At 41.7% G+C, this 21,944-nt stretch overlaps 1 protein-coding gene across 3 annotated transcripts in view; it reads right to left on the bottom strand.

Annotated features, from left to right (window-relative positions):
• Positions 1-1,787: 1,787 nt before the first annotated feature.
• Positions 1,788-21,944, bottom strand: part of MYH11 (myosin, heavy chain 11, smooth muscle) — a 54,162-nt gene continuing 34,005 nt past the window's right edge. For all 3 annotated transcript variants that reach the window (XM_010149717.1, XM_010149718.1, XM_010149719.1), the window contains 27 exons: positions 21,928-21,944; positions 20,816-21,009; positions 20,527-20,648; positions 20,342-20,411; positions 20,038-20,198; positions 19,090-19,198; positions 18,011-18,142; positions 17,518-17,724; positions 16,988-17,125; positions 16,211-16,334; positions 15,579-15,750; positions 14,794-15,006; positions 14,506-14,650; positions 14,214-14,420; positions 13,071-13,175; positions 12,819-12,971; positions 12,139-12,387; positions 11,687-11,899; positions 10,798-11,010; positions 9,963-10,124; positions 9,070-9,198; positions 8,427-8,515; positions 8,057-8,180; positions 7,690-7,898; positions 7,020-7,128; positions 6,257-6,429; positions 1,788-2,244 (listed from right to left, as the gene is read on the bottom strand). The exon at positions 21,928-21,944 is cut by the window's right edge and continues 77 nt beyond it. In XM_010149717.1, coding sequence (XP_010148019.1) covers positions 2,106-2,244; positions 6,257-6,429; positions 7,020-7,128; positions 7,690-7,898; positions 8,057-8,180; positions 8,427-8,515; positions 9,070-9,198; positions 9,963-10,124; positions 10,798-11,010; positions 11,687-11,899; positions 12,139-12,387; positions 12,819-12,971; positions 13,071-13,175; positions 14,214-14,420; positions 14,506-14,650; positions 14,794-15,006; positions 15,579-15,750; positions 16,211-16,334; positions 16,988-17,125; positions 17,518-17,724; positions 18,011-18,142; positions 19,090-19,198; positions 20,038-20,198; positions 20,342-20,411; positions 20,527-20,648; positions 20,816-21,009; positions 21,928-21,944 — 4,078 coding nt within the window. In that variant the 3' untranslated portion in view covers positions 1,788-2,105. The remainder of the gene's footprint in view (positions 2,245-6,256; positions 6,430-7,019; positions 7,129-7,689; positions 7,899-8,056; positions 8,181-8,426; positions 8,516-9,069; positions 9,199-9,962; positions 10,125-10,797; positions 11,011-11,686; positions 11,900-12,138; positions 12,388-12,818; positions 12,972-13,070; positions 13,176-14,213; positions 14,421-14,505; positions 14,651-14,793; positions 15,007-15,578; positions 15,751-16,210; positions 16,335-16,987; positions 17,126-17,517; positions 17,725-18,010; positions 18,143-19,089; positions 19,199-20,037; positions 20,199-20,341; positions 20,412-20,526; positions 20,649-20,815; positions 21,010-21,927) is intronic.

The raw sequence follows: 21,944 nt of genomic DNA, 5'->3' as shown, positions 1-21,944 counted from the left end.
GGATCTGTATGATCTTAAAGGACCCTTCCAAGATAAACCATTCTGTGATTCTATGATGCTATGGATATGGTATTGAGAATTGTTAAAATAACTTATTCCAGAACAGTCACTTGTAATGGTACAGAGAGGAACTTTTTTTTTTTTGGGAGAGAAGCTTTTGTTTGGCCACTGTTGCAGAGGGATGCTTTCTGTGGTGTTACTAAAGAAACTGACACCCTATTTTGTTCCAAGGTTTGCAGAACAGGGCCTGGAACCCGAGTTTCTCAAGTGATACGGTCATGCTCTAACCATTGGACCGACTTCTCCTGTTATGCAGATGAATTTTCTGGATTAATTAGTTTCAGAAGGGCTCCGTGTTCACTTTGCTGGCTCTGCTCTGTGCATTGGTGTTTGACCACTCTGGAGTCTGACCCTTGGTCTCCCTGCTCCCACACATGCAGGCTCACAACCTCTTGAGGATGTTTACGGAGCTGGGCTACATGGCTGATCAAGTAATGAAAAGGTCTTATCTGATAGCTGGTACCCCTGTTCTTCTCTGCAGCTTATCATCTTAATCGCTCTAATTGGGTTCTTATTTAAACTCTTCTTTTACTCATTTTCATGAGCAGAGAGAAATCTTTGGGGTCTGATTTCACTGGATAAGTGGTGCCTAGTCTGAATCTCCAGTTCATGATCTCTGTCCTTCCGGAACAACGCTTAGATTTGGAAGATCAAAGTATTAGCTGTCAGGGTGGATATTTTTACAAGACTTGTTTTCCCTGTAGTCACACTGCTTAAGGGGCTCTTGCTGTACAATCTAAGACATCGAGTAAGCTCTCTGTAGCGCTGTACTCGATTTAGTGTAATTCTACACCTGGTTTTGCTGTGCATGGCGCTCTACTGCCCTAGTGTGACCACAGAGCTAGTTGCTATCTGAAAGTACTAGAGCAGCATGGATTCATGGTAGGTCCGTCCCGCTGGTTCCCAGGAGTGGGCTGCGGTCCTGCCGAAGTGCTCCAAAAATAAAAAGTAACTCTGTGTGATCCCTTAATGCACAATAGCTTGGCTTGGATTGCTGCATTCAGTGTGTGCTGCTGTTTCTGATTGGTTTTGGCCTGCTTTATAGAGTCTGGAGTTGGAAATATCCCTACACATACAGACTTCAAGGGTGGGTTCAGTTGCCTAAAGGCAGACACTTAAGGCCCTGCCTGCTTTCCATCTGCTGCACCAGGAATGCTGCAAGTCTCCTGCAGGTCCTGTGTCATGTCTGTCAGCCCTTGGATACATCCTAGGGCACTTCAGCGCTGTGTTTCCATCAGGAGATCGAACCTGTCCCAAGTTCTTCATGTCACTTTACATTCAGCTCAGTGAACATACTTTTTTATTCCTTCAGAAGCAATTGCTTAAGAGAAGATCAGGTTTTTGTTGGAATTATTACAGATGACCTTTTGTAAAAAGTGAGTTGTAATTTACTACATCCTCCGTTGCCTTCGAACGTGCTGTATTGCACCCAAGTGACACCTATGACAAGAATGCGGGAGTAGTTTTTATATCTTTTTATTAGTGTGTAAGCACATCCACGGTGCATATAAAACTGTAACAGCTGGCTTAATTTGAACAAATGATATTTTGTTTTTCAGTAAGTGATTAAAAAGGCACTTCCATCTTGTGAATGGTGCATCAGGGGTGTAGTAACCAGGAAAAAACCCTATATGAATCGGATACTCAAGGCAAAATGAAAGTTTAAGAGAAGATTAACTGACCAATGCCTTTTTTTTTCTTTTTCTTTTTTTTTTTTTTTATTTCCCCCTGCAACAGTCTCAAATCCTGTGTAAACTCTAGTCCACTGGGATTTAAATCATCTGAGCTACAAGAACTCACTTTCTGGAAGATTCTTAAAGAGAGTTACTCTGTGTTTAAAAACCCCCACCTTTTCAAATACACTTCATGGTAAAATAAGTTTTGGAGTACTTTTAACACCAACCTATACACTGGAGACAAGGCAGTTGTGCTTTATCATTGTCAGAGGAGTGGGTGTATGTGACCTTGACACTAAGAGTAGACTTACACAGTGCTAAATATCATCCTCCCTCCCCTTGCTGCAGTGCAATTTTTTTTAAGCGTGTTTATTCACTGGCTTTTGTTCCATTGAAATCTCCATCTCTTGCATCCATTTCTTCATCGTTTCCTTCTGTTGCGTTCTCAATTACTCTTCTGCCTCCAGATCTACGTGGTGGGGCAAAAGATGTTGGCTCATTTCCCCTCCTGCAGCAAGAGGGGAATAAAAAAACACAAACAAAGACCCTGAGGTGTTAGGTCATCCGCAGCCTTCCCAGACAAGCACAGAGTTTTGTAACAGTACCTGTGGGGCTGATGGTTTTAAATGCAGAACAGTCAAGAGCTGCAGGCCTCTACTATAACTTTCTGTTCTGTAGCACATAGGAGTCATTTGTGGACAGGTTGAGACTCCCAGTTGCTTGGAATGGTGATGGGATTCCCCTTCTTGTGCTTAAGGTTCTCTGCTAAATAGTCTCATCTGCCCCAAGCCCTCCCTCCCCACTTCCCTTTGTTTCACTGTTTTCCCCCTATGGGTACTGCAAGTGGTTGTGCTTGGAAGGAGTGGGAAAGGGGGCTGCTTGACCCACAACAGCCTGGGAGTATCCTCCCTGTCTCCTGAGAAGAGCAAGGAGAGGGCTTGTGCTGGACTTCAGCCTGGCAGTCTGAACACGCCAACCAGTTACTGCAGGCCCGTGAGACCTGGGACTGGAGCAGTGCTGTGGGTGTTGGTGGGCATTTTTGAGCCCAGCATCCCTTTCCACAAAGGCTGTGTTGGCCAGAGCACTACAGGTGCTTTGACACGTACGGCATCCTAGGTTGTGAGTACCTCTGATCCCTTTCCCGTGGAGAGAGGAAACCGTTGCTACTTTGGAACTCGGGTGCTGACGCTTAACAGTGCAAGTTACAGAAAATGCTTTTTCCCATCTTACTCCCCTTTCCTTTCCCTTCTCCCTCCCATTCCCACATACTTCACAGCCACAGCCCAAGGCAGGAACACTTTAGTCCTCAAGGTTAATTTTCTGGGGAGGTTTAAGCAAGTGAGAGAGAAGATGGGTTTGTCCCCTTGGCCTCCATTACAACTGGGCTACAAGATGTTCAAGTTTTGTAACATGGCCTCTCACTTGCCCCTCCTTAAGCAAACCTTTGTAAAGGCTTGAGACCACAGATATAAGCAATAAAATAAATTTATGATCACTGAATGTTGTGCCAAAATCACTAATTTGGTGTTTAATACATCTGACTCTGTGCTTTTGAGTACAGCAATTACACATAAATATTTAAAGGCTTGTCTTGTCCTTGCAAAAGACTAAGCCAGTGTCGTCCTTTCTGAAGCAGCTACTTAAGTCCGAGGTTCACTCTTCCATACAAGGGAAGGGAGTAGGAACTTTGGCTGGACTAACTTATTTCAGAGGCATAAATCTGTGTTTCCAAAGTGGCAATGTGATGTAGTCTGTTTTCCACAGTCCTGCCCATAAGCTTTGTTGTGAGCAAGCAATTAGCTGGGTAATAATAAAGCTTCCTTTAAGATGTGCTGTTAGTTAATCTTAGCTTTTCTGGTGCCGATGGTATGTACTGAACACAAGGGTATGTCACTTCTACCCTGGCATGTATCTGACGGAGTCGAACAGCAGTGGCTACTATTTTCTGATAGCAGATACTTGTTATTGCTGCTTAACAAGAAAGTTCTAGTTAGGTCAATAAATTAATTAACTCCTGTCAATAAAGGAAGAGCTGTTTTTACCCCTTGGACTCCTGTTATCTGGACTAAACTACTCAGAAGTCATTTGTAAGGTAACTCTATGCTGCAGTAACTCACTGAAGTGCTGTAAGAGAACATGAGGCTGCTGGGGAGTAACAGCAAGAGTAACCAAATTGGGCAGTGTAGTTTTGGCTATGAAGGAGTGAACTCCCTGTCACACACTAACTATTTCTTGACATAAACTGTTGCAGTGTGCATAAACTGATACTTCTTTAAAATGGTATTGGCCCTGTGGATAAACACTTTTTGCTTATATATGTTCCTTTTAAACAGGCTTATGGGTTTGATGATATTCACGTGGTGATTGGCATCAGTACCTTTAGAATAATGCATAGAGCTGAGCCAAGCCTCAAGCATGAGTGTTTGCTTAGCATCTCTGTATTTGATCTGCCTTTGGACAAGTGCTACTGGAGTAGTGCTTGAATAACAGTCTGACTGGAAATATTAGGCTGACTAAAAGGCACATGCAAGGACAAGACATCATCTTTAAATATTTGTGTATTCACAGCAAAATCCAGTATATATAAAATAGAGATATACAAATATTACAAGGCAGTAGCTCTTTATTTTTTGCAACAGCAGGTATTATTCCTATCTCCAGAGAATGTGATTAAGTATAATAATATTGCTGTGCTAGGTTACAGCATCAATATTAATTTCTGTGTCCGTGCTTTGTGTTTTGATAACAGTAGGCAAGCAACATAATGTCTGCAAAATAGCTCTAAAAGCTAAGTAATAGCTATGTGTAAGCATTACAGGCACAGAATGCTGTGTAATGAAAGGCAAGACTTTCTCTTTTGTCTGTGATTGTGTGGTGTGTGATAAATCACATGCAAGGCAGGTCTTCCCACATCTCAGTTGAGTTAGATGGGATCTTACCTTAGAGTCAGCATTACAATACGCAAAATAAACCGTGTGAAGTTCTAATGACATGCTGTGACACTTAGTATTCATTAGTCCTTTTAATCAATTTTACTAATCAATGGTGTATTTGATTTGAGAAATGTTAATCGTTGTGGCTGTGCACAAAGATGCGGTGCAAAAAAGACAATTTCCATGCAGAAAAAGTCAGAGTACTCTGCTAGGTACTCCGTAGGTAGAGCTTGTGAGAATGCAACGTTGGTAAGTCTACATCAGTACACAGCCTACTTGTAAGAAAGATGTATCACTGATGAACAGCTGATGGTAGCTAGATTATTGTAATATTTGTCTCTTTTGATAAAACAGATTACTGCCAAGATATCCAAGCCTTCACAGTTTGCAGAAACCTCACATAATTGGGCCAAAGAAAATGGAACTTTGTGCAACACAAGCTAGCTGCAAAGTTGAAGGCATGGTACCTGCTTAGTCATGCGAAGGTTCCTGTGTCCCTCTGAAACAGAGATAGAGAGTCCCGGGCAGTTATACTAAGCACATGGTTATGATCAGAGGTAGGTAGATTACTTTTAAATAATTAAACAAAGTACATTACAGCCAATTATATTGCATTTAGATAAAACAAAAGTGAGCCTTATGCTAGTCTGTGTAAAAAGGGCTGGACACAGCCATTCCAGGAGTATGCACCACCCAAGATGGTGCTAATGGAAACGGCTATCACATCCCTAACTCTTCACTTCGAAGTACATCCACATCTGAAGGTGCATGCATGTTACTGGTAAACACACTGGCAAACCACTTTGAGAACACAACTAGGCAGGTGCTTTACTTTCATCTGAAATACTGCTGGGTTTAGGTAGAAAGCAAAGTCTTATGGTGGGATGATGCAGATACAGCTATTTCCTTACAATTCAAGTCAGTCTCTCTACTTCAGTGTGTTGGTGTTTTCAAACCCAGCCAGTGCAGAAGAACTCGGGTGTGTAGCTGCCTGGTCACAGCTTTATGTTTTTCCCAGCCGGTTTTAATGAGAAAATGCAAAGGGACATTTTGATCTTTTTCTTGGTCTGATGCCACTGGATCCCTTTGTGGTGAAGTCCAATGAGACTTTTGGATAAGTTATATAATGTGCTTTGCCTTTTGCTGCCTGTGATGTTGTCTAAGACTGTTTATGGTGGTTGTGTGTGAGCTGTGCGTGTGTGAAAGTGTGAAAAGCACAAGCATTTCTACCCTTTAGTGACTGCTTCTGTCCAAATAGATACAGCCATTATATAAGGGGTGTTTTCAAAAGCAACCAAGCCCAATTCTGTTCCTATTTAAGGAAGGGAGTTTTGATTAGAAAAATAATAAGGCCTGTGCCATTTTATCACAGTTGTTCATCTCACAGCTGAAATCCTGAGTCTATGAAATGCACTTCACCTTCTGGCTTTGGCCTTTTCTTGTAGCTGCCAAGCTAATACAAGGAGTGAGTAACTTTGCAGCATTATCAGTCTGTTACTTGAACAGAATTATTTTTTCACTTCTTTAGTTCCAAATTTCAAGGCTGTCAATGAGTGGGAGTGGCTATCCCAAACGAGGGCAGTCTACCTGAGCTTGCTCTTCAGTGCTGCAACCTCACGGCCCAAAGCGTCGTTACTCTCTGTAGCTTCATCCAGCTCTCTCTGCAGCTTCCTGCGGTTTGCGTTGATACGCTGAGACTCTTCCTCAGCCTCCTCCAGCTGCCTTTTCAGTTGCTTGAGTCGTGTGTTGCCCTTCTCGGCCTATGGGGAAATTTGAGTAGTGCTGTAATTCAAAACAGATCTAATAGCTTTACATTCCTCATTTTCATTTCAGACTTCTCCTGAGAGTTTTTACTGGCCTGAATCAAAGGCAGAAGCTTAAAATCTAAAAAATGTAAAAATAACTTTGTGGGAGTACATTTTGTTGACAGATACTGTTTTCAGACGCTACCTTGTTTCTTCTGCTGCACAGTCCTACCTCTGCCCCCCTGGCTTGCAGGTTGGTGCGCATTATGTAAAGCTAAAATTGTAAACCAAAACGTGCTCATCTCCATTCATATACTGACAAGGATGTTGTGCACAGTCCTACATATCACTGTGCAGTCAGACTGCTGCAGCTGGCTGATAGGTAAGATCTGGTGCTTTGGCAATTGACTTGCCATGAAAGAAGAATTATGTAGTCCTGTCTTTTAGCAAAGGGCTTTATAGCTCTCCCAGCATAGAATCCAATCAGACATTCTGCCGTCCAGATAGTTGTTTCTTTGAGGCAGAACATGGAGTCTTCCTGTGTTAGGGTAAAATCTGAAAATCCCGGTGCTCCAGACTAAGACCCTCATGACACAGTCTGATACCTGCTCTTTGTACTGCTCTGCTTGCTTTCTCTCGTCCTCCACCTGCAGCAAGGCATCCTTCAGCTTCTTGTCCTTCTGGCGCAACGTCTTGGCTGCAGCCTGCTTCTCTCTGCAAATGACAGTGCAACAGTTGGTGATGTGGCAGGTCTGTAGTCTTCACCTGCCTCAGGCATGTTGCTCGTTAAATTTTTACCAAGGACCCATATGTTAAAGGCCTTGCTGTGAATTTAACAGATGAGTCCTTAGCAAAACTTAAAGGTCATGTTCTTCTGATCAAAACGAATATGTATCTTTGCTGTATGCTAGAGGCGCTCCAGGAAATCTGTTCTAAAACACAAGGTGGTTTCCTCAAGACATAATCCTACAAGTGGCACCATGTGTTATGGCAATTAACCTGGCAGGGTCATAGGGCCGGTACTCTGAAACGCAGGGGAGCTATCCTTGCCTGTGATACCAGTAGAACTTTTCAGCAATAAAATGGTTCTTAGTCAGAACCTGTAACAACTCCAGTTACTGGCCAAATGGCTAAGGAATGTTAAGCAAGGGAGAGACTTTACCAAGCCTTAATGGCACTCAGAGCCTGGTGACACCAATCCTGTATGCCATTGTTTACCTTCTGTCTCTAACTGGAACAATAAAGGGACAGCTGTGCCCTCTGGGAGACCAGTACCTGGCTTCCTGTTCCAATTGTTCTTCAAGAGAAGCAATTTTGGCCTCCAGAGCAGCAATTGTAGTTTTGAATTTGGACTTCACAGCGCTCTCCATCTCCTGCAGCTTACTCTTCAGCTCTTTGTTCTGCCTCTCCAGTTGCTGCCGAGCGTTTTCATTCTTCTGTGCAGCTGAGCGCTCTGTTGCCAGCTCATTGTTCAGCTGCTCCGCCTGCAAGGGTGAGAATGGATGCTGTCGAGTGTTGCATGCTTTCAGAGAAAAGACAGGGGGCAATTTGGGGTGGCAATTCTCCAAATACTTATTCAGAACCACAAATAGGTTTGGCTGGAATACAAACAGAAAGTGACATGTGCTGAAATGATCTCTACCTGCTGTACCGCTTTCCTCATGCGATCACCCATTGCCTCTATGTTGCCTTGCTCCTCTTCTAGCTCCTCCTCCAGTTGGGCAATTCTTGCCTCTAGGCGCCGTTTCTCATCCTGAAGGCTTGTTCTGTAAGTTTAAATTGAAGAAGCGTGCAGTTATGGCTCTGACCAGTTGAGTGTGTCTGAAACTATCACGAATTGCTAATAATTTATAAAGAAAAGAGAACTATATTTCAGTGAAACTAGTCGTGCATGTGCATGTCGTGTTGTCAAGACCAGATGGCTGTTGGGAGAGGAACATAACATTGCGTGGCTGCCAAGAGAAGTTCAGCAGCATGTTTACAGCCCTGCGAGTAATCTGGTCTGTTCCTACCTTCCAGAAGTAGCGCTTGCAAGTTCCTCTGCCATCTCTTCTTTCTCCAGATCCGCTTGTTTGCGAGCTCTCTCTGCAGCCGCCAGATCCTAGCAGAAAAGGAAAAGGCAGCAAAGAAATGCTCAAGTAAGTGTTCAGACAAATGGTTATAGCGTGATAAACAGGACTGTACACTTTCTAAAACTGGTGTAAGATGGGTTGTCTTGTTAACGGAGTAAATTCATGTCCTGTTGTAAATCCTATGGAAGTACAATGAAATACACTATCCAGCTGTTAGCTGGTTTCTGCTTTCTCAGTTTCAGTGACAAGATTACCATTTCATACACACAGGAACAAGAGCACTAACAAGAGTTCAGGGATTTATAGCTTTTGAAAACACTTTGTCGGATGATACAGTTCATTTCCCTTTAAGACTGTTGAACTGTGCCTTCCTCCAAGGTAATTTTTTTCAGCTTAATCTGTCTATGCTCAGATGTAGATCCAAGAACTTTAGTGGAGTGCATGGAGCACGTGGAACTAGTTGCAAGGGCTGCTTATGGCTTTCCATCCTCGACAGCTATTATGTTCTTTCATTGCACTTCTGGTGTGCTACTGAAGGTCGTGTGTAGTCTGCTTCACATTGCTTTTAAGTTTCCCACTTTACCTCTTGAAGCTGGATGAGTTCTGCTTCCAGGGCCTTTGCTTTCTTCTCATTTTCCCTGGCTGTAGCAAATATTTCTTCCCTGGCAGCCCGTGCATCATCCAGCTCTCGCTGGTAGTCCTTCATCTGAGCCTTGTTGAAAAGAATAACAGAGATTTATTTTTGTCTGGCTTTATTACAATTTCAGTAGAAAGAAATATGGACAGAATAGAAGACACGTTTACATAGTTGTAATGCCTCCTTAAATTACATTGCCTGGACAGATCAGCTAGCACATGTTGGAAAGGTCTGATATGCTCTTCCAAGAAGAGCAATGCTTCCCCATGTACGCTGTGGCTTTTATAATGCCTGTTGTCCTTATCTCCTCTGAATATCTGAGTACATGTGCAGCCTTAATCTTTGTGATACATCCCATCTTGTTGTTTAGCTGTCAGCATATGAGAGAACAGTTGATACGGAGACTTAGAGTCCAAACAGGAAGATGCTAATTCAGAGACAACATGATTCCTGAACAGTCTTTTATGTTTTTGGGTCAGGTGTTAGAAACAGGATTGAAGCCCTGTAATAGATTTTTATCTTGTAGCTCTTTCTCTATGTGGGAATCTATGTTTTCCTTCATGTGGGTAAGTCAATAGCAGGTGAGTGTTGACCAGAGAATTTTGGAAGCTTTCTGCAACGGTGAAATTAAAGATTTTAATGGTTTGCCATGTGAAGTTTCCCACTGTCATTCAAACTGAGCATTACATACAGATACTTGGATCTGGGAGTCTAGTTAAAACTCCCCCTCTGACCCATCATCTGTAATAGGCATCAAGTGCACCAATGTCACCACAAACTTTCATACTGTGGCTGTACAAAAGACAGCAGTGGGAGAATCTGTTTGTGGGGTTACATACCTGTAATTTGCGAAGTTGTTTGATGGCTTCTTCCCGAGCTTTATTAGCAGAATCAGCTTGACTTTCTAGATCTTTAACATCAATCTCCAGCTTCTTTTTGGCTGCAGCTGCCAGGGCACGTTGCTTCCGCTCATCTTCCAGTTCGGTTTCATATTCATGGAGCTGATCATTAAAGAAAACAAGTTTAGGAAGGTCCTTGAGCACTATTAAACACACTCTGTGTGTCTGAATAACATATACAGTCCCCTATATCTCTATTAATTGTGATTTCCCTGGCAGTTAAAATAGATCTCCATTTTGCCCAACAACTAAAGATTCTTGAAAGGAGTCAGCAGTTTGGGTTCAGTATTCACGGAAATGCTTATATTACAAGATACTACAGCGATTGTCCTTGCTGTTACAGTACTGCTGTACAACTAGGCTGTGTCCTGCCTGCTTGCATTTCCAATGCTGTTGTACCCGTGGTACCTTGGAAGGCAGCTATATTAGAAGCTGTCTTTTTTCACTTGCACGGGGAATATAGGGAAGGTTCTTTTCTCTGTGTCAGCAGTGACAATTCATATGTTTTATACTGTATTAGTTGTAGTGTTAAATTGCCACATCTGTTGGCAATTGTGCACCTACTGAAACAGGAAAAACAATGTTATGTGGTTTTGTGCCTTTTTCAGTACAATAACACCAATAATCTACTTCCTTCCCTTCCTCCCCCCCCAAGCACAAGGTAATATAGTGTTTTCGTCTCATTGCAGTAAGGTGCTTATAATAATGGCATGAGGCTGGGGGATTTCACCTGGCTTGGTTAGCTATTTAGTGGGGCAATAATAGGGAATGGTACCTGTTTAAGGAGCTGTCTTCTCTTCTCCTCATTCTGTTCATCTCTGGCTTGTAGATCTCGTTCAAACTGGCCTTTCAGAGCCTGCATGTTAACCTCCAACCTGAGTTTGGCATCTTCAGCAGCCTGTAGCTCATCCTCTAGCTCTTCTAATTGTGTCTTCATCTCTTCTACTTGTTGTTCAAGGGTGCGTTTAGATTTCTCCAATTCATGGACCTTTCAAGCAATGAGTATTTGATAAAAATAATTCTAGTTAAACTCAGTCTACCTGCAGTACAAGCTACATTTGGAAATATCAGCTGTGGACAACGAATGAACTAATTTGCACTGAAAATGGTAAATTAACATTTTTTTGTACACTTGCAAATCTGTCTTAACCTGAGATTCTCTTTATCCCAAGCTTTCATGATTAATCTAATCAAGTGTTATAATTGAATATATTTAGTATTAGAAGTAATATTATCATATCACTGTAATAAAAGAAGTGATCGGCAATACATCGCTGGAAATTTGCTGCAGCTGTGCAAGTAAATTTTAGGCTGGTGGCAAAGTCAAATATAAGTAATAAAATCAGATTTTCGGAGTTTACAACTTCAAAGATGCTTAATAAACTAGTGAATTATTTACAGTCTCTAATGTTTTTTTAGTCTTAGAAATCAATAATAATCTTCAAGCTTGAAGATATGTTAAGAATAAATATGGCTTACAGTTACTTCTCCAAGTCTCTCGCAAGTTTGGGCCCAAATGGAATAACCTTTGAATTCTGTATGAAATATCTGATCTTGCTGAATGGATTTGTGTGCTACAGAGAATTCCCACATTGAAAACAACAATCTGTTTAACTGCTATTTTAAGTTATTGTGGTGGAAACTGTTTGAAGCCCAGAACTTACATTCTTGCCAACATCGTCTTTGGAGCTAACAAGATCTTCCATTTCAGCTTTCAACATTTTGTTTGTTCTCTCCAGTTCTTCTTTGGCTTCCAAAGCCTCTTCAAGTGCTCGGGCCAATGATAAAGCCTTTGTTTCTTTTTCTCTAGCTTCAGCTTCTGCTCTATCCCTTTCATCTGCATATTTTGAAGAGATGTTTTTCTCTTCGGCTAGCATCTGTAAAAAGGTAGTGTTAATACAGGAAATCATTAGTAATAGGGTTTTTCTATTGCAACTGTCTTGTCAGTTGTTAATGACAGAGAAAAATCTCTTGTATATAAATACAAAATTAACCAGTCTATGTGTAATTCAATTTTAGCTTTTGTCCCTGCTTAATCTTTCACTAAACCAGGGGAGTCTCTGAGTTCCAGAGAAGTTCTGTGATTACACAGCAAGAGAGTATCTTAAATCCATACCTGATCAAACTTCTTCTGTTTCTTCTCCAGGTTGGAGACCAGCTGACGCTGGTTGTCTAAGTCCACCACCAGGTCATCCAGCTCCTGCTGGAGTCTGTTCTTGGTTTTTTCCAGTTTGTCGTAAGAAGCAGCCTTTTCCTCAAACTGCTGTGTGAGACTTTCAATTTCCTTCTGAAGTTTCTTTTTGCCTTCTTCCATGATTTCTACTGTGCTGGAATATTCTTGTAGCTTCTTCTTAGAGTCAGACAGCTGAAATGTGAATTCAGAAGACAAATCTTTACAGTAGTGACAACAAACCTTGGCAGAGGAGATGGTGTTGGTTGTCTCCTGGCCCAGAAATCTTATCTAATTGGACCCACGTGAAGCTAGTGACCAGTTACCCATCACCCAGCCTTCATAAAATGCGGCAGACCACAGACCTAGTATGCACACAGAGGTCTAGTGTGCAAGACTATCTTCAGAGCTACCGTGCATTTGTACCTGTCCTAAAGATCACGCTTTAAAGAAAAGGGAGACGGCTGGCTCCACTGTGGAGCTTCACTGATGCCATCTGGGCTAACAGCACTAGTTGCCTGAAGGTCCACGTGCTCTGCCAAGACAGTTCTACAGGTCTGAAACCTCTGGAATTACTGACAAAACTCGCAGTGATGGAGTTACTGATTTAGCTATGGCACTGATACCTGTATTGTCAGTGTTGAAATATGTCTCTCCAGATTTTGTTTTGCTTCTACTTCTTCATCCAACTGCTCTTGCAAGCTGTTCTTCTCATCCTCCAACTGGCGAAGCTTGGTAGACACATTTAGCTTCTGCCGTGTTTCTTCCTGAAGCAGCTCCTACAGTCACCACATCAATCAGCAATAGTCATTAGTTCAGCTCTTCATTTGCCACATTTTATAAAGTCTGTAGGTGAGCTGTTACTGGATGAAAGTTACCTGTGTATCTTGCAGCTGAGATCCTAAGGTTGCAACGTCTTTGGTCAATTTGATTGTCTTGCTTTCTGCTTCATTGAGCAAACCAGTAACATTTTCAACCTCAACCTATGAGACACCATAGTGAATAAACTCAGTTATTTTGCACAACTTTAAAATCTTCCTCCACACTTTAGTTTGCTCTAGATTGAAATCTCAGCTTTGAACTGGATCTGAACCTGCTCCAATGCTTCTGGGTCACCTCAAGCACCAACAGTGATTCTAGCTTAACTGGAATTCACAGTTCTGTCAAAATTTTTCTGGACAATATGTGGGATTTAAGTCCTGTGTAACTAAATCCTGTACACAAACTCATCAGTTTCTGCATGTGTCATCTTTGTGACCTGGGTATGAAGACCCTCAAGGTCTAATGCCAACTAATGTCTAGTTTACCTTAGTATTTTATGACTAAATGTCAAAACCTAGGCATATTCATAAGGCAATACTACTATACTCTATTCAAAAGGGAATTGGGATTTTTCTGGATTTTCTTGCCTCTTCCAAAGTTTAACATAAGTTGATGCATTTTAATTACATTTCCTTATTTATTCTCTAACTTAGAACAAAGAAATGCTTAGTGCTTCTATGAAAGAAGTTGTAACAATAAGCTTGCTTAGTACTGCTGGACATTGAACCAAAGAACCATTTTAAATTAACTTTTTATTCCTTACTAGACACTAAATCATAGATAAGTGAACATTCTCATTTCATTGTCATTTTTTTCTGTGTGCTTTGATAGCAATGTGGTTTCTGGAAATGGATTAGACAGCTATCAAACAATGTTCCCCACCACCCAAAAATGAATGAACAGAAGGAAACTGTAAAACATGCAGCACAGTCACTGACCCAGTGGTGGCATTACGTGTACAGAGGGGACGGTGAGACTAAAAGCTCTCACTTCCATGAGACAGAGTGGCTGTGATTGTTTAATTGTGTGATAATTGATGTAGGAGTTCAAGTTAGGAACCCTACAGATGACAGAAAAAAGTGAGCATTTCAGCTGAAGTCGACAGGACCGAGATCTTTTCAGACATACCCTCACAGAACAGTATATAGTGGTCTTTTCAAGCCCAAGCTGTCACATGAAGAGGTCTGACTCCTTCCTACCTGTAACTTATGAACTTTTTCATTGAGTTCTGTCCGAATACGCTCTCCATCAGTGTATTTGGACTGTAACTCTTGCAGCTGTACTTCCAGCTTCTTCTTCTTGTGCTCCACATCTTGTTTGGCCTGATTCAGGCTCCTGACTTCATTAGCCAGATCAGCGTTGTCTTTTTCCAGAGTCTGTTTGGTCTTATCCAGATTTGCCTTAGCCTACAAGCATGAAGTGAAGAAAGATCTGTAAATGGAAGCCATGTTCTCTAGCAGATAGTTTTCAATAAGATGGATTTCTGTTTACCCGTTTAAATTGCTCCAGCTGCTCTGTTAGCTCTTCCACAGCTTGAGTGTGCTTCTGCCTCATCTCCTGGACCTGGGCTTCGTGAGTTCTAGTCTCCTCCTCCAGCGCTCTCTTCAGCACTGTGACCTCCTGTTCACGCTTTGCTCTGGAAGGTAACACACGTAAATGGAGCAGCAGCAGCAGGGAGTATACCAGTTGCTGGGAAAATAGCACTGCTGCACAGTTACTAGACAGTACTGTACTGAGCTTGGTAACATTTATTTTCGCCCATGTGTTATGTCTCCATACCTGAGCTCTTGCTGGGTAGCTGTGGTATCCAAAGTATCCTCAAGCTCTGTCTTAAGAGCCTCCAGCTCTTCACCTAGGTCTCTCTTCTGTTTTTCTGCTTTGTTTCTTGCAGCTCTCTCAGACTCCAGGTCTTCCTGGAGATCTGAGATGTGAGATTCCAATTCACGGATCTTCTTCAGGGCATTGTTCTTCTGACTGGTTTCATCTTCAAGCCTGAAGAGAGAGTATTTCGGTTTATATATTTAAAAAGAAAAATCACTTTGAGGAAATCAGTATACAGAGATTAAGAGTTTATAGGTTCTGTGAAAGAAAGTGCCAAAGAAAGAGGGGGACTGATGCAAAAAGGATCTGTCAACTGCACTTTATCAGTACGCAATGCCTGGAGTTGCTGATTATCTAATTCAGCACAAGTTTTGGCTGAGTGCTATCCCTCTTAAATGCATACAGAAAATACGCCAAAACCCTGGAGTGCGTCAAGGTTAGACTTTTACAGCAATTTCTGCCTTCTACCCCTGAAGTATGTTGTTACATTTCATTCTTTACTTGGCAGTACTGCCAGTGCCATTGGGAAGAGGAATATTCATTGATATCTGGAGGTGAGATTATGCATCTATGGGCAAACAATAGTATAATTATTTTTCAGAAAAGGAAATTTAGAAAATGGGGAAAGCACACAGGATGTAAATGAGAGATGAGATTCATGGCTGCAGCATCTCAGTGACTGGGAAAGGGAGAGAGACATATGTTCCAGCCTGGGTTTTCAAGCTGTACGCAGGAGTGAATACCTGGCTAGAGCAGCCTGCAGCTCTTCTTCCTTCTTGGCTAGTTGTGCCTTCAGCTCAGCAATTTGTGCCTGGAGCTCTGCGATTTGCTCATGTAGATCACCCGACTCTCCTTCCAACTTCCTCTTAATTTTCTCCAGTTCTTGTCTGCTCTTCTCTTCTTTCTTTAGTCGCACTGAATGAAGTAAGGATTTTGGTCAAGGGAGTGTGTTACTGCAAGGAGTCCTTAATCTGATCTTCAACTCTAGGCAGAAAAATGTTCTGGCCTCTAGTGAGACCATACATATAACTATGTCACTGCATTTCTGCAGCAACATGCAATACCATACTCTCATCGTTTGTTTCTAGCCACCCCAAAGAATCATTTCTCTTCCTCCAGAAGGAGAATTAATTTTTTTATCAATTTTCTCTCATCTGCTCTTTTGTATTAAAAAAAAAGAAATAAAAAAGAACCCAACAAGTATCTATGGCTTAGGCACCCTGGGGGTTTGGTGATTCTATGCACAAAATAGCTTCAGCATAACAAATTTGGAAAACACATTTTTAGAAGATCGCTCCAGATTCTGTTTATGGGTTTTTTTTGTTGTGTGCCAAGGCAAAAAAACCCTGATATAAACCACTTTTGTTCACGTTACCTTCAAGTTCTGAAATCATAGATTCGTGTTTGTTTTTCAGCTTTGTAAGATTTTTGGCTTTTTCTTCTTCCTCTGCAAGATTTGTTGTTAGGTCGCTTATTCTTTCCTCAAGAAGTTTTCTTTCCTTAAGAAAAACAAAATAATTTACTGTTAACAAAAGTTTTTGCCATCAGTGATTGTGAAGCAACTCTTTGCCAGCTAAAAATGTCCAAGATACTGTCTGTCTATGCTGTGTTTCTTGAGATTATAGTGATACGTTTCAATTTATCAGTTACAGAGGAGCTGAGGTATGGTGCCTACGACTTCCATATGCTCTAATCTGCTGCTATTAGAAACTTGTACTCGTTTAATGGTTGGAAAGTACAGGCCCCAGTTCAGAGGAGCATCCCCTTACAAAACGTACTGGAATACATACTTACTTCCAGTTCTAATCAAGAAGTTTGGTTGAAATTAGTTGAAAGCCAAGAGAACTACTCTGCTTGTGGCCAAGAACACATCTTCCGCAGATGGTACTGGACTGCTGTGGGTATTTTGCTTGGAGATATTGTTACCACAACAGACCTCAAAACCAGTAGTTTTGCACAATTTTGAATTGTTTAAATGAGCATGAAAAAATTATCAAGGCACTTGCTCGAGAGAGGCTGGACTGATAACATGCTGAAGCTGTATATCCCTGAGACTACATAGTCAAGAGGATTCCTGTTGTTCTAGCGGAACAGGTTTTCTCTCATCTTGCTCTATTTTCACACAGTAAGGAAATGGACCCATAACGCTTACCTTGGTTAGCTTGTTGTTCTGATCTTCCATTATGAGAATATCATCTTCCATTTTCTTTATCTTGCCATCTGCTGTCACTTTTTCAAGTTGCAGTTTCTGCCTTGCAGCTTCTTCTTCTTCCAGCTGTTCCTCAAGGTCCTTTGGGGGGGAAAAGAAACCCACAAAATATGATTTCCAGAAATAAAATACTACTTCAGCTATAGGAAGTGCTTAATATTTGTCGCTGTGTGTGGCGTGTGTTGTATATTTTGTTGTTTTTATTAAGAACTGGACAATCTGTAATGCTTCATGATTAAGAAGGAAATATTTGTTAGAATTTTTTAGAGAGATTATTTAAAACTGACATTGGGAAGAAGAGAACTCTGGAGGAAAGAACATCAATTGACTGTTCTTAGTTGCGTGGCACAGACACGTTCTCCATATGAAAGGGCTGCATAGCAAGCACTTACACAGGATCTGAGGTTTGCCAGTCTCCACTTTTTCTCTGAGATACTGACAGTAACTTGTATTTGTCACTAACACCTCCTTACCAGCATTTGTTGTTGCATCTTTTTCTTTTCTGCTTGCAACTGCTGGCTGCGCTCCTCCTCTTCTTCAATTCTGGCTTCCATCTCATGCAGAATCTCTTCCAGCTCTTGTTTCTTAGCAGCCAAACGGACTCTCATCTCTTCAGCTTCAGCATACAGCTCCGTTTCTGCCTGGAGCTGTTCCTGAAGGAGGTTCTTCTCTTCGCAAAGCTACGCAAATAAAATGGAGAGGAAGTTAAGACTTGCACTGTGAACTGCCCACAGTGCCTTTTTATTAGGTAGTCCTAGTGAACAGGCAGGCAGCTCTACCACAGGGGAGAGACGCGAGGCCTCTGCTGAAGTAAGTGGGAGTTTGTCTGCACTGGACACTTGTTCCGGACCATCACTGTGAATACAGCCGTGAATGCAAAGTGAAGAAGACACCTTTATTGTAAAAGCTTCTAGAAACAGTGAAAGAAGGGCTAGTGTTTTCCAGAAGCTCAGAGCTGTGGATCACCTGTGTGTGTTTCAGTTCCAGCTCCTTCAATTCACTCTCTGCTTTTTGTTGTCTTTCCTTTGTTTTTTGTAGTTCTTCATCCTTGGCTTGCATTTCCTCCTCTTGGCGGGTGACTTGCAGCAGTGGCTTCACCTGAAAATAGGAAGTTTTTTTAAGAATGTTTCTTGTCAGCATTTATGTTACTGAGCATGGTACTTAAAGGTGCCGGGCTGACTGGTACTAGTGGTAGCAGTGTCTGTTGTTGCTCAGGTAGTGGACAAATACTGTCCAGCCAGGCTTGATGTAAGCATCTTTAAACCAGCAAGCCGCAGCTGTGTCGCTCCTGGCCATCTGTGTGTTAATTCTTGGAGCTTTGTGAGCATCTCTGCCTCCAACAGTGTCACTTTTCGAATAGCTCCAAGCCTGTTTTCTTCCACTGATAATGCACAAAAGCTACATCTTCTGCACAGAAAGGCCACGTGACATGCGGGTGTGTGCTACTGCCTATTGCTGGTTGCAGAGGAGGTTGCCATCAATGCAAACCGAAGGGCATTCTTGGGAGGAGAAAAGAAAACCCCAGACAACAACAACACAACACCAAACAAAACAAACAAACAAAACCTCCCAAACCACACACCGGGCCTTTTCAATAGGAAAACAGACTTAATTTGCTTGACTGCCTAGCAGGAAGATGTTTACGGTCTCTGTCAGGGAACTCCTGAGCTACTGAACCCCCCGACATGCATAACTCTTCATGCTCACAAAATTCAGTTTTACTCTGCCTTCTCATTATCCACCCCTATGAAATGATTTCATTTTTGGCAATTAAAAAAATTCCTAAATATACAACATATTTTATGAATTTCTGCTTAACTTGTTTGGTTTTTCCCTCAATCTAGTTCTAGCTTTGATGTTAATGCCATTATATAACTATCCAGAGTATCTCTAGGCCAAAATTCCGTGAAGCTAACGAGGCTCTTGCCATCAGCTGCAATGGACTGTGGAACAAGGAGTGTGCCTGAAATGATAGACCTTGGAATCTTGTGCATTTCATTTCTTTTGGAAAGCTGAGGAGAGATTCGCTGATAGCAGTCACTCACTTTAGTGAACAGCCTCCACCACTGCCAGTTCCTCAGCTTCAGGTAAGCAGCACAATTCCTTTGGATAACCTTCATTGCAGTCAACTGTTGCTGTCTCTTGGCAAAGGCTCTGCGATTAAAAACATAAAGCAAATTGTTCAGTGTGAGAATACAAGGTGTGTATCTGCAAGATACACATATAAGGCAAAGAAACTCTGGTGTGAGAGTCTGCTGATTAGCCACATCCTTTGAGAAGTCTGGCACAAATTCTTTTGTCCCTTAAAACTGTGCCTGTGCTTTCTTGAGCAAAGATGATAACTGTAGCATTCTGGGGTTTTTTTAGTCTTCTGTTTTTTGGCTGTTTGCACTCCATAGGTAGGCACAAACCAGAGAGTATACATCTAATTCTGGGTGTGGTCATCTTTCCAGGGTATACAGGCACTCGGAACTTGCATATGAAACCTATCATATTTAAATTTCTTTTTTCAGCAATTTGAAAGTCTTGGTAGTGTGCAGAAAAAGGGCATTATTGTTGATAGTTCTGTGATGTACATTAACTGAGATCATGCTAGATGATCAAGGCTCCTTGCCCAAACTGTAAGAAATTATGTTTTACAAATGCCAGTGGTGCTGCTACTTGTAATAGTGCATAAGACTCCAGCCATAGGCTAGGATGCTCCTTCTCCTGCTTGTACAAACACATGTTTAAATGATAGGCCATTGCATCAGAGAGCTTACTGTACAGAGGGTGTAAGTAGCCTCACAATGTAATTCCTTCCCTCTGTTCTTACTAATAAGCCTCTTCTGGGCAGGGAGTCCTTCACTGGACCCAAGCTGAGTTCTAATGCAATACAAATAATAGATAATAATAAAATGTCTTAAGATCTTCAGTTTGTCATACAGAGAACTAAAGGCTACTGTAGGTACTCTGCTGCAGAAGATACTCTTTTTGTTAGTACGTATTCTTACTTTCTTGCTAGGTAGCCTCGGCACTGAGCCTGGAAGGCGATGATAACGTCTGTGATCTTCAGGTCTCTCTCTTCTTCCAGGTGAGCCAGAACACCAGTTCTGAAGAAGATTTTACTCTGTCCAATTCTGTACAAGTTGGGATCAAGTTCTAATGCTTTGATCTGGAGGAAAAATGGGACATTTGTTAACTCCGGTGCTGACATTCAGGGTATTAAAAATCACTTTTTGTTTCTGTTCACTCTCAACAGCTTTTATATAAGAGGTATAGACATGATGATCAATAGGATCAAAAATGCTTTCTCACCATCAGTATGCAAGCCTGCTTTCCATCCATGAATCCTTTAGGAATAGCGTTCGCAGCAAGAATTTCGTATCTGCCAAAATACGTTGATGTCAGGTAGGTTGGAACACACCAGATTATTTTGTGCAGACAAACATGCATTACACTACTATTAAACCCAGAGGTGGGACCGAGCGAGGGATTCCTACCGCTGACGGAACTCCTGGAAGACAATCCTGTTGGGGAATCCCTGCCGGCAGATACGAATGCCTTCCAAGACACCGTTGCAGCGCAACTGCTCCAGCACTAAATGGGCATCAAGTTTGCCAGCCTGAGAAGGGAACAGAAGGTACTTTTAGCACAGTAAAAATGTACGGAAATGTTAGGCTGCGTATCTGTGTTTGAAGACATTATTCAGCTCCGCAGTGTGCTGCTACAGTGAGCAGCTCAACGTTAATAATGTGCCAGGAGTCTGAAAAGCGAGCCTGTGAAATTTACCCTTTTTTCGTGATTTGGAATGATACAGCGGACAAAGTTGGGATTGGTATTCCTTAAGGTGGTCATCAGTTTGGTCAGCTGCTCCTTATAGAGTTGGCCAACAGTACGGAACATGCCTTTCTTGGTTTTTGAAGCACTAGGGAGTGAGCTTTCAGTCATCTTGGCCATCTGGTCCAGCCCAACTATTCGGTCCACTGAAATGCAAAAGAAAGTATGAATGGAACTGCTTATATAAACTGTCCTCACCTCGCACTACACTTCTCACTGGCATGGTTAAGCTGCAGCTTCCCAAGAGGACCAATACATTTTTGATGCTGTAGAAGCGTACTAACAGAAGAAGAACCTTCTGCGTAAATAGTCTACTTCTGTCAAGCGTGAAAATTAGGATCCTTATTAACTAATGACAGAATAGAGCAACTGAGTACACAGAATGTATTTTATTTTATGTTTGCTCTAAAAAGGACAGTCTTTCTGTAAAATATCCAATTGGTAGGCTGGTGTCAGAACTAGGAACAGCAATGGTTCTTGGCTCCCATCTGATACCCAGTGGTTCTCAAAGCCTAGATAATCATCTCCCTCAGCTGTTTGATAATTCAGAGCCACCTTACTGGGGTTGACATGCACATTTATGTCCATGTATTAAATATTTATACTGTAGTATATGTATTACAGGTTCATGTAATCTTTTTAAAGTGTTTTATCTGCATACAGATACTCTTCTGATGGAGTCTAGTGGAGATTATACATCACTGGAATGAACTTTGCAGGACTTCTGGGAGAGGAGTGTGTAAGGTATAAACCCCAACAACAACCTGTATTAAGTGAGGTCTACAATACCACATATTCAGCAACATTATAACAGTGTAATGAATAATTTTCACTCTGTTGCTGAATAATATTAAGTAAGGATTTTTTTTGATAGTGCTTTCAACTATCTAATGATGCTTTCCTTAAATATGTCTTTAGAACGCATTATTCTTCCTTCTTAGTTCAGCCTCTTCTGTGCTAATCATTTTCATACTCGTGTCCTTTCAGCAAGGGATGGCTGTCAGAGTTCTAGTAGCAGATTCTCCCTTTAAACCACATTACTGATTTAGAGTTGCAATTCATACCATCTTTCCAAAGGTCT

Source organism: Eurypyga helias, unplaced genomic scaffold, assembly GCF_000690775.1.
Source record: "Eurypyga helias isolate BGI_N326 unplaced genomic scaffold, ASM69077v1 scaffold9714, whole genome shotgun sequence".
Lineage (NCBI taxonomy): Eukaryota > Metazoa > Chordata > Aves > Eurypygiformes > Eurypygidae > Eurypyga > Eurypyga helias.
Note: the sequence above shows the minus strand (reverse complement) of the source record. Positions and strands in the feature narration are given on the sequence as shown.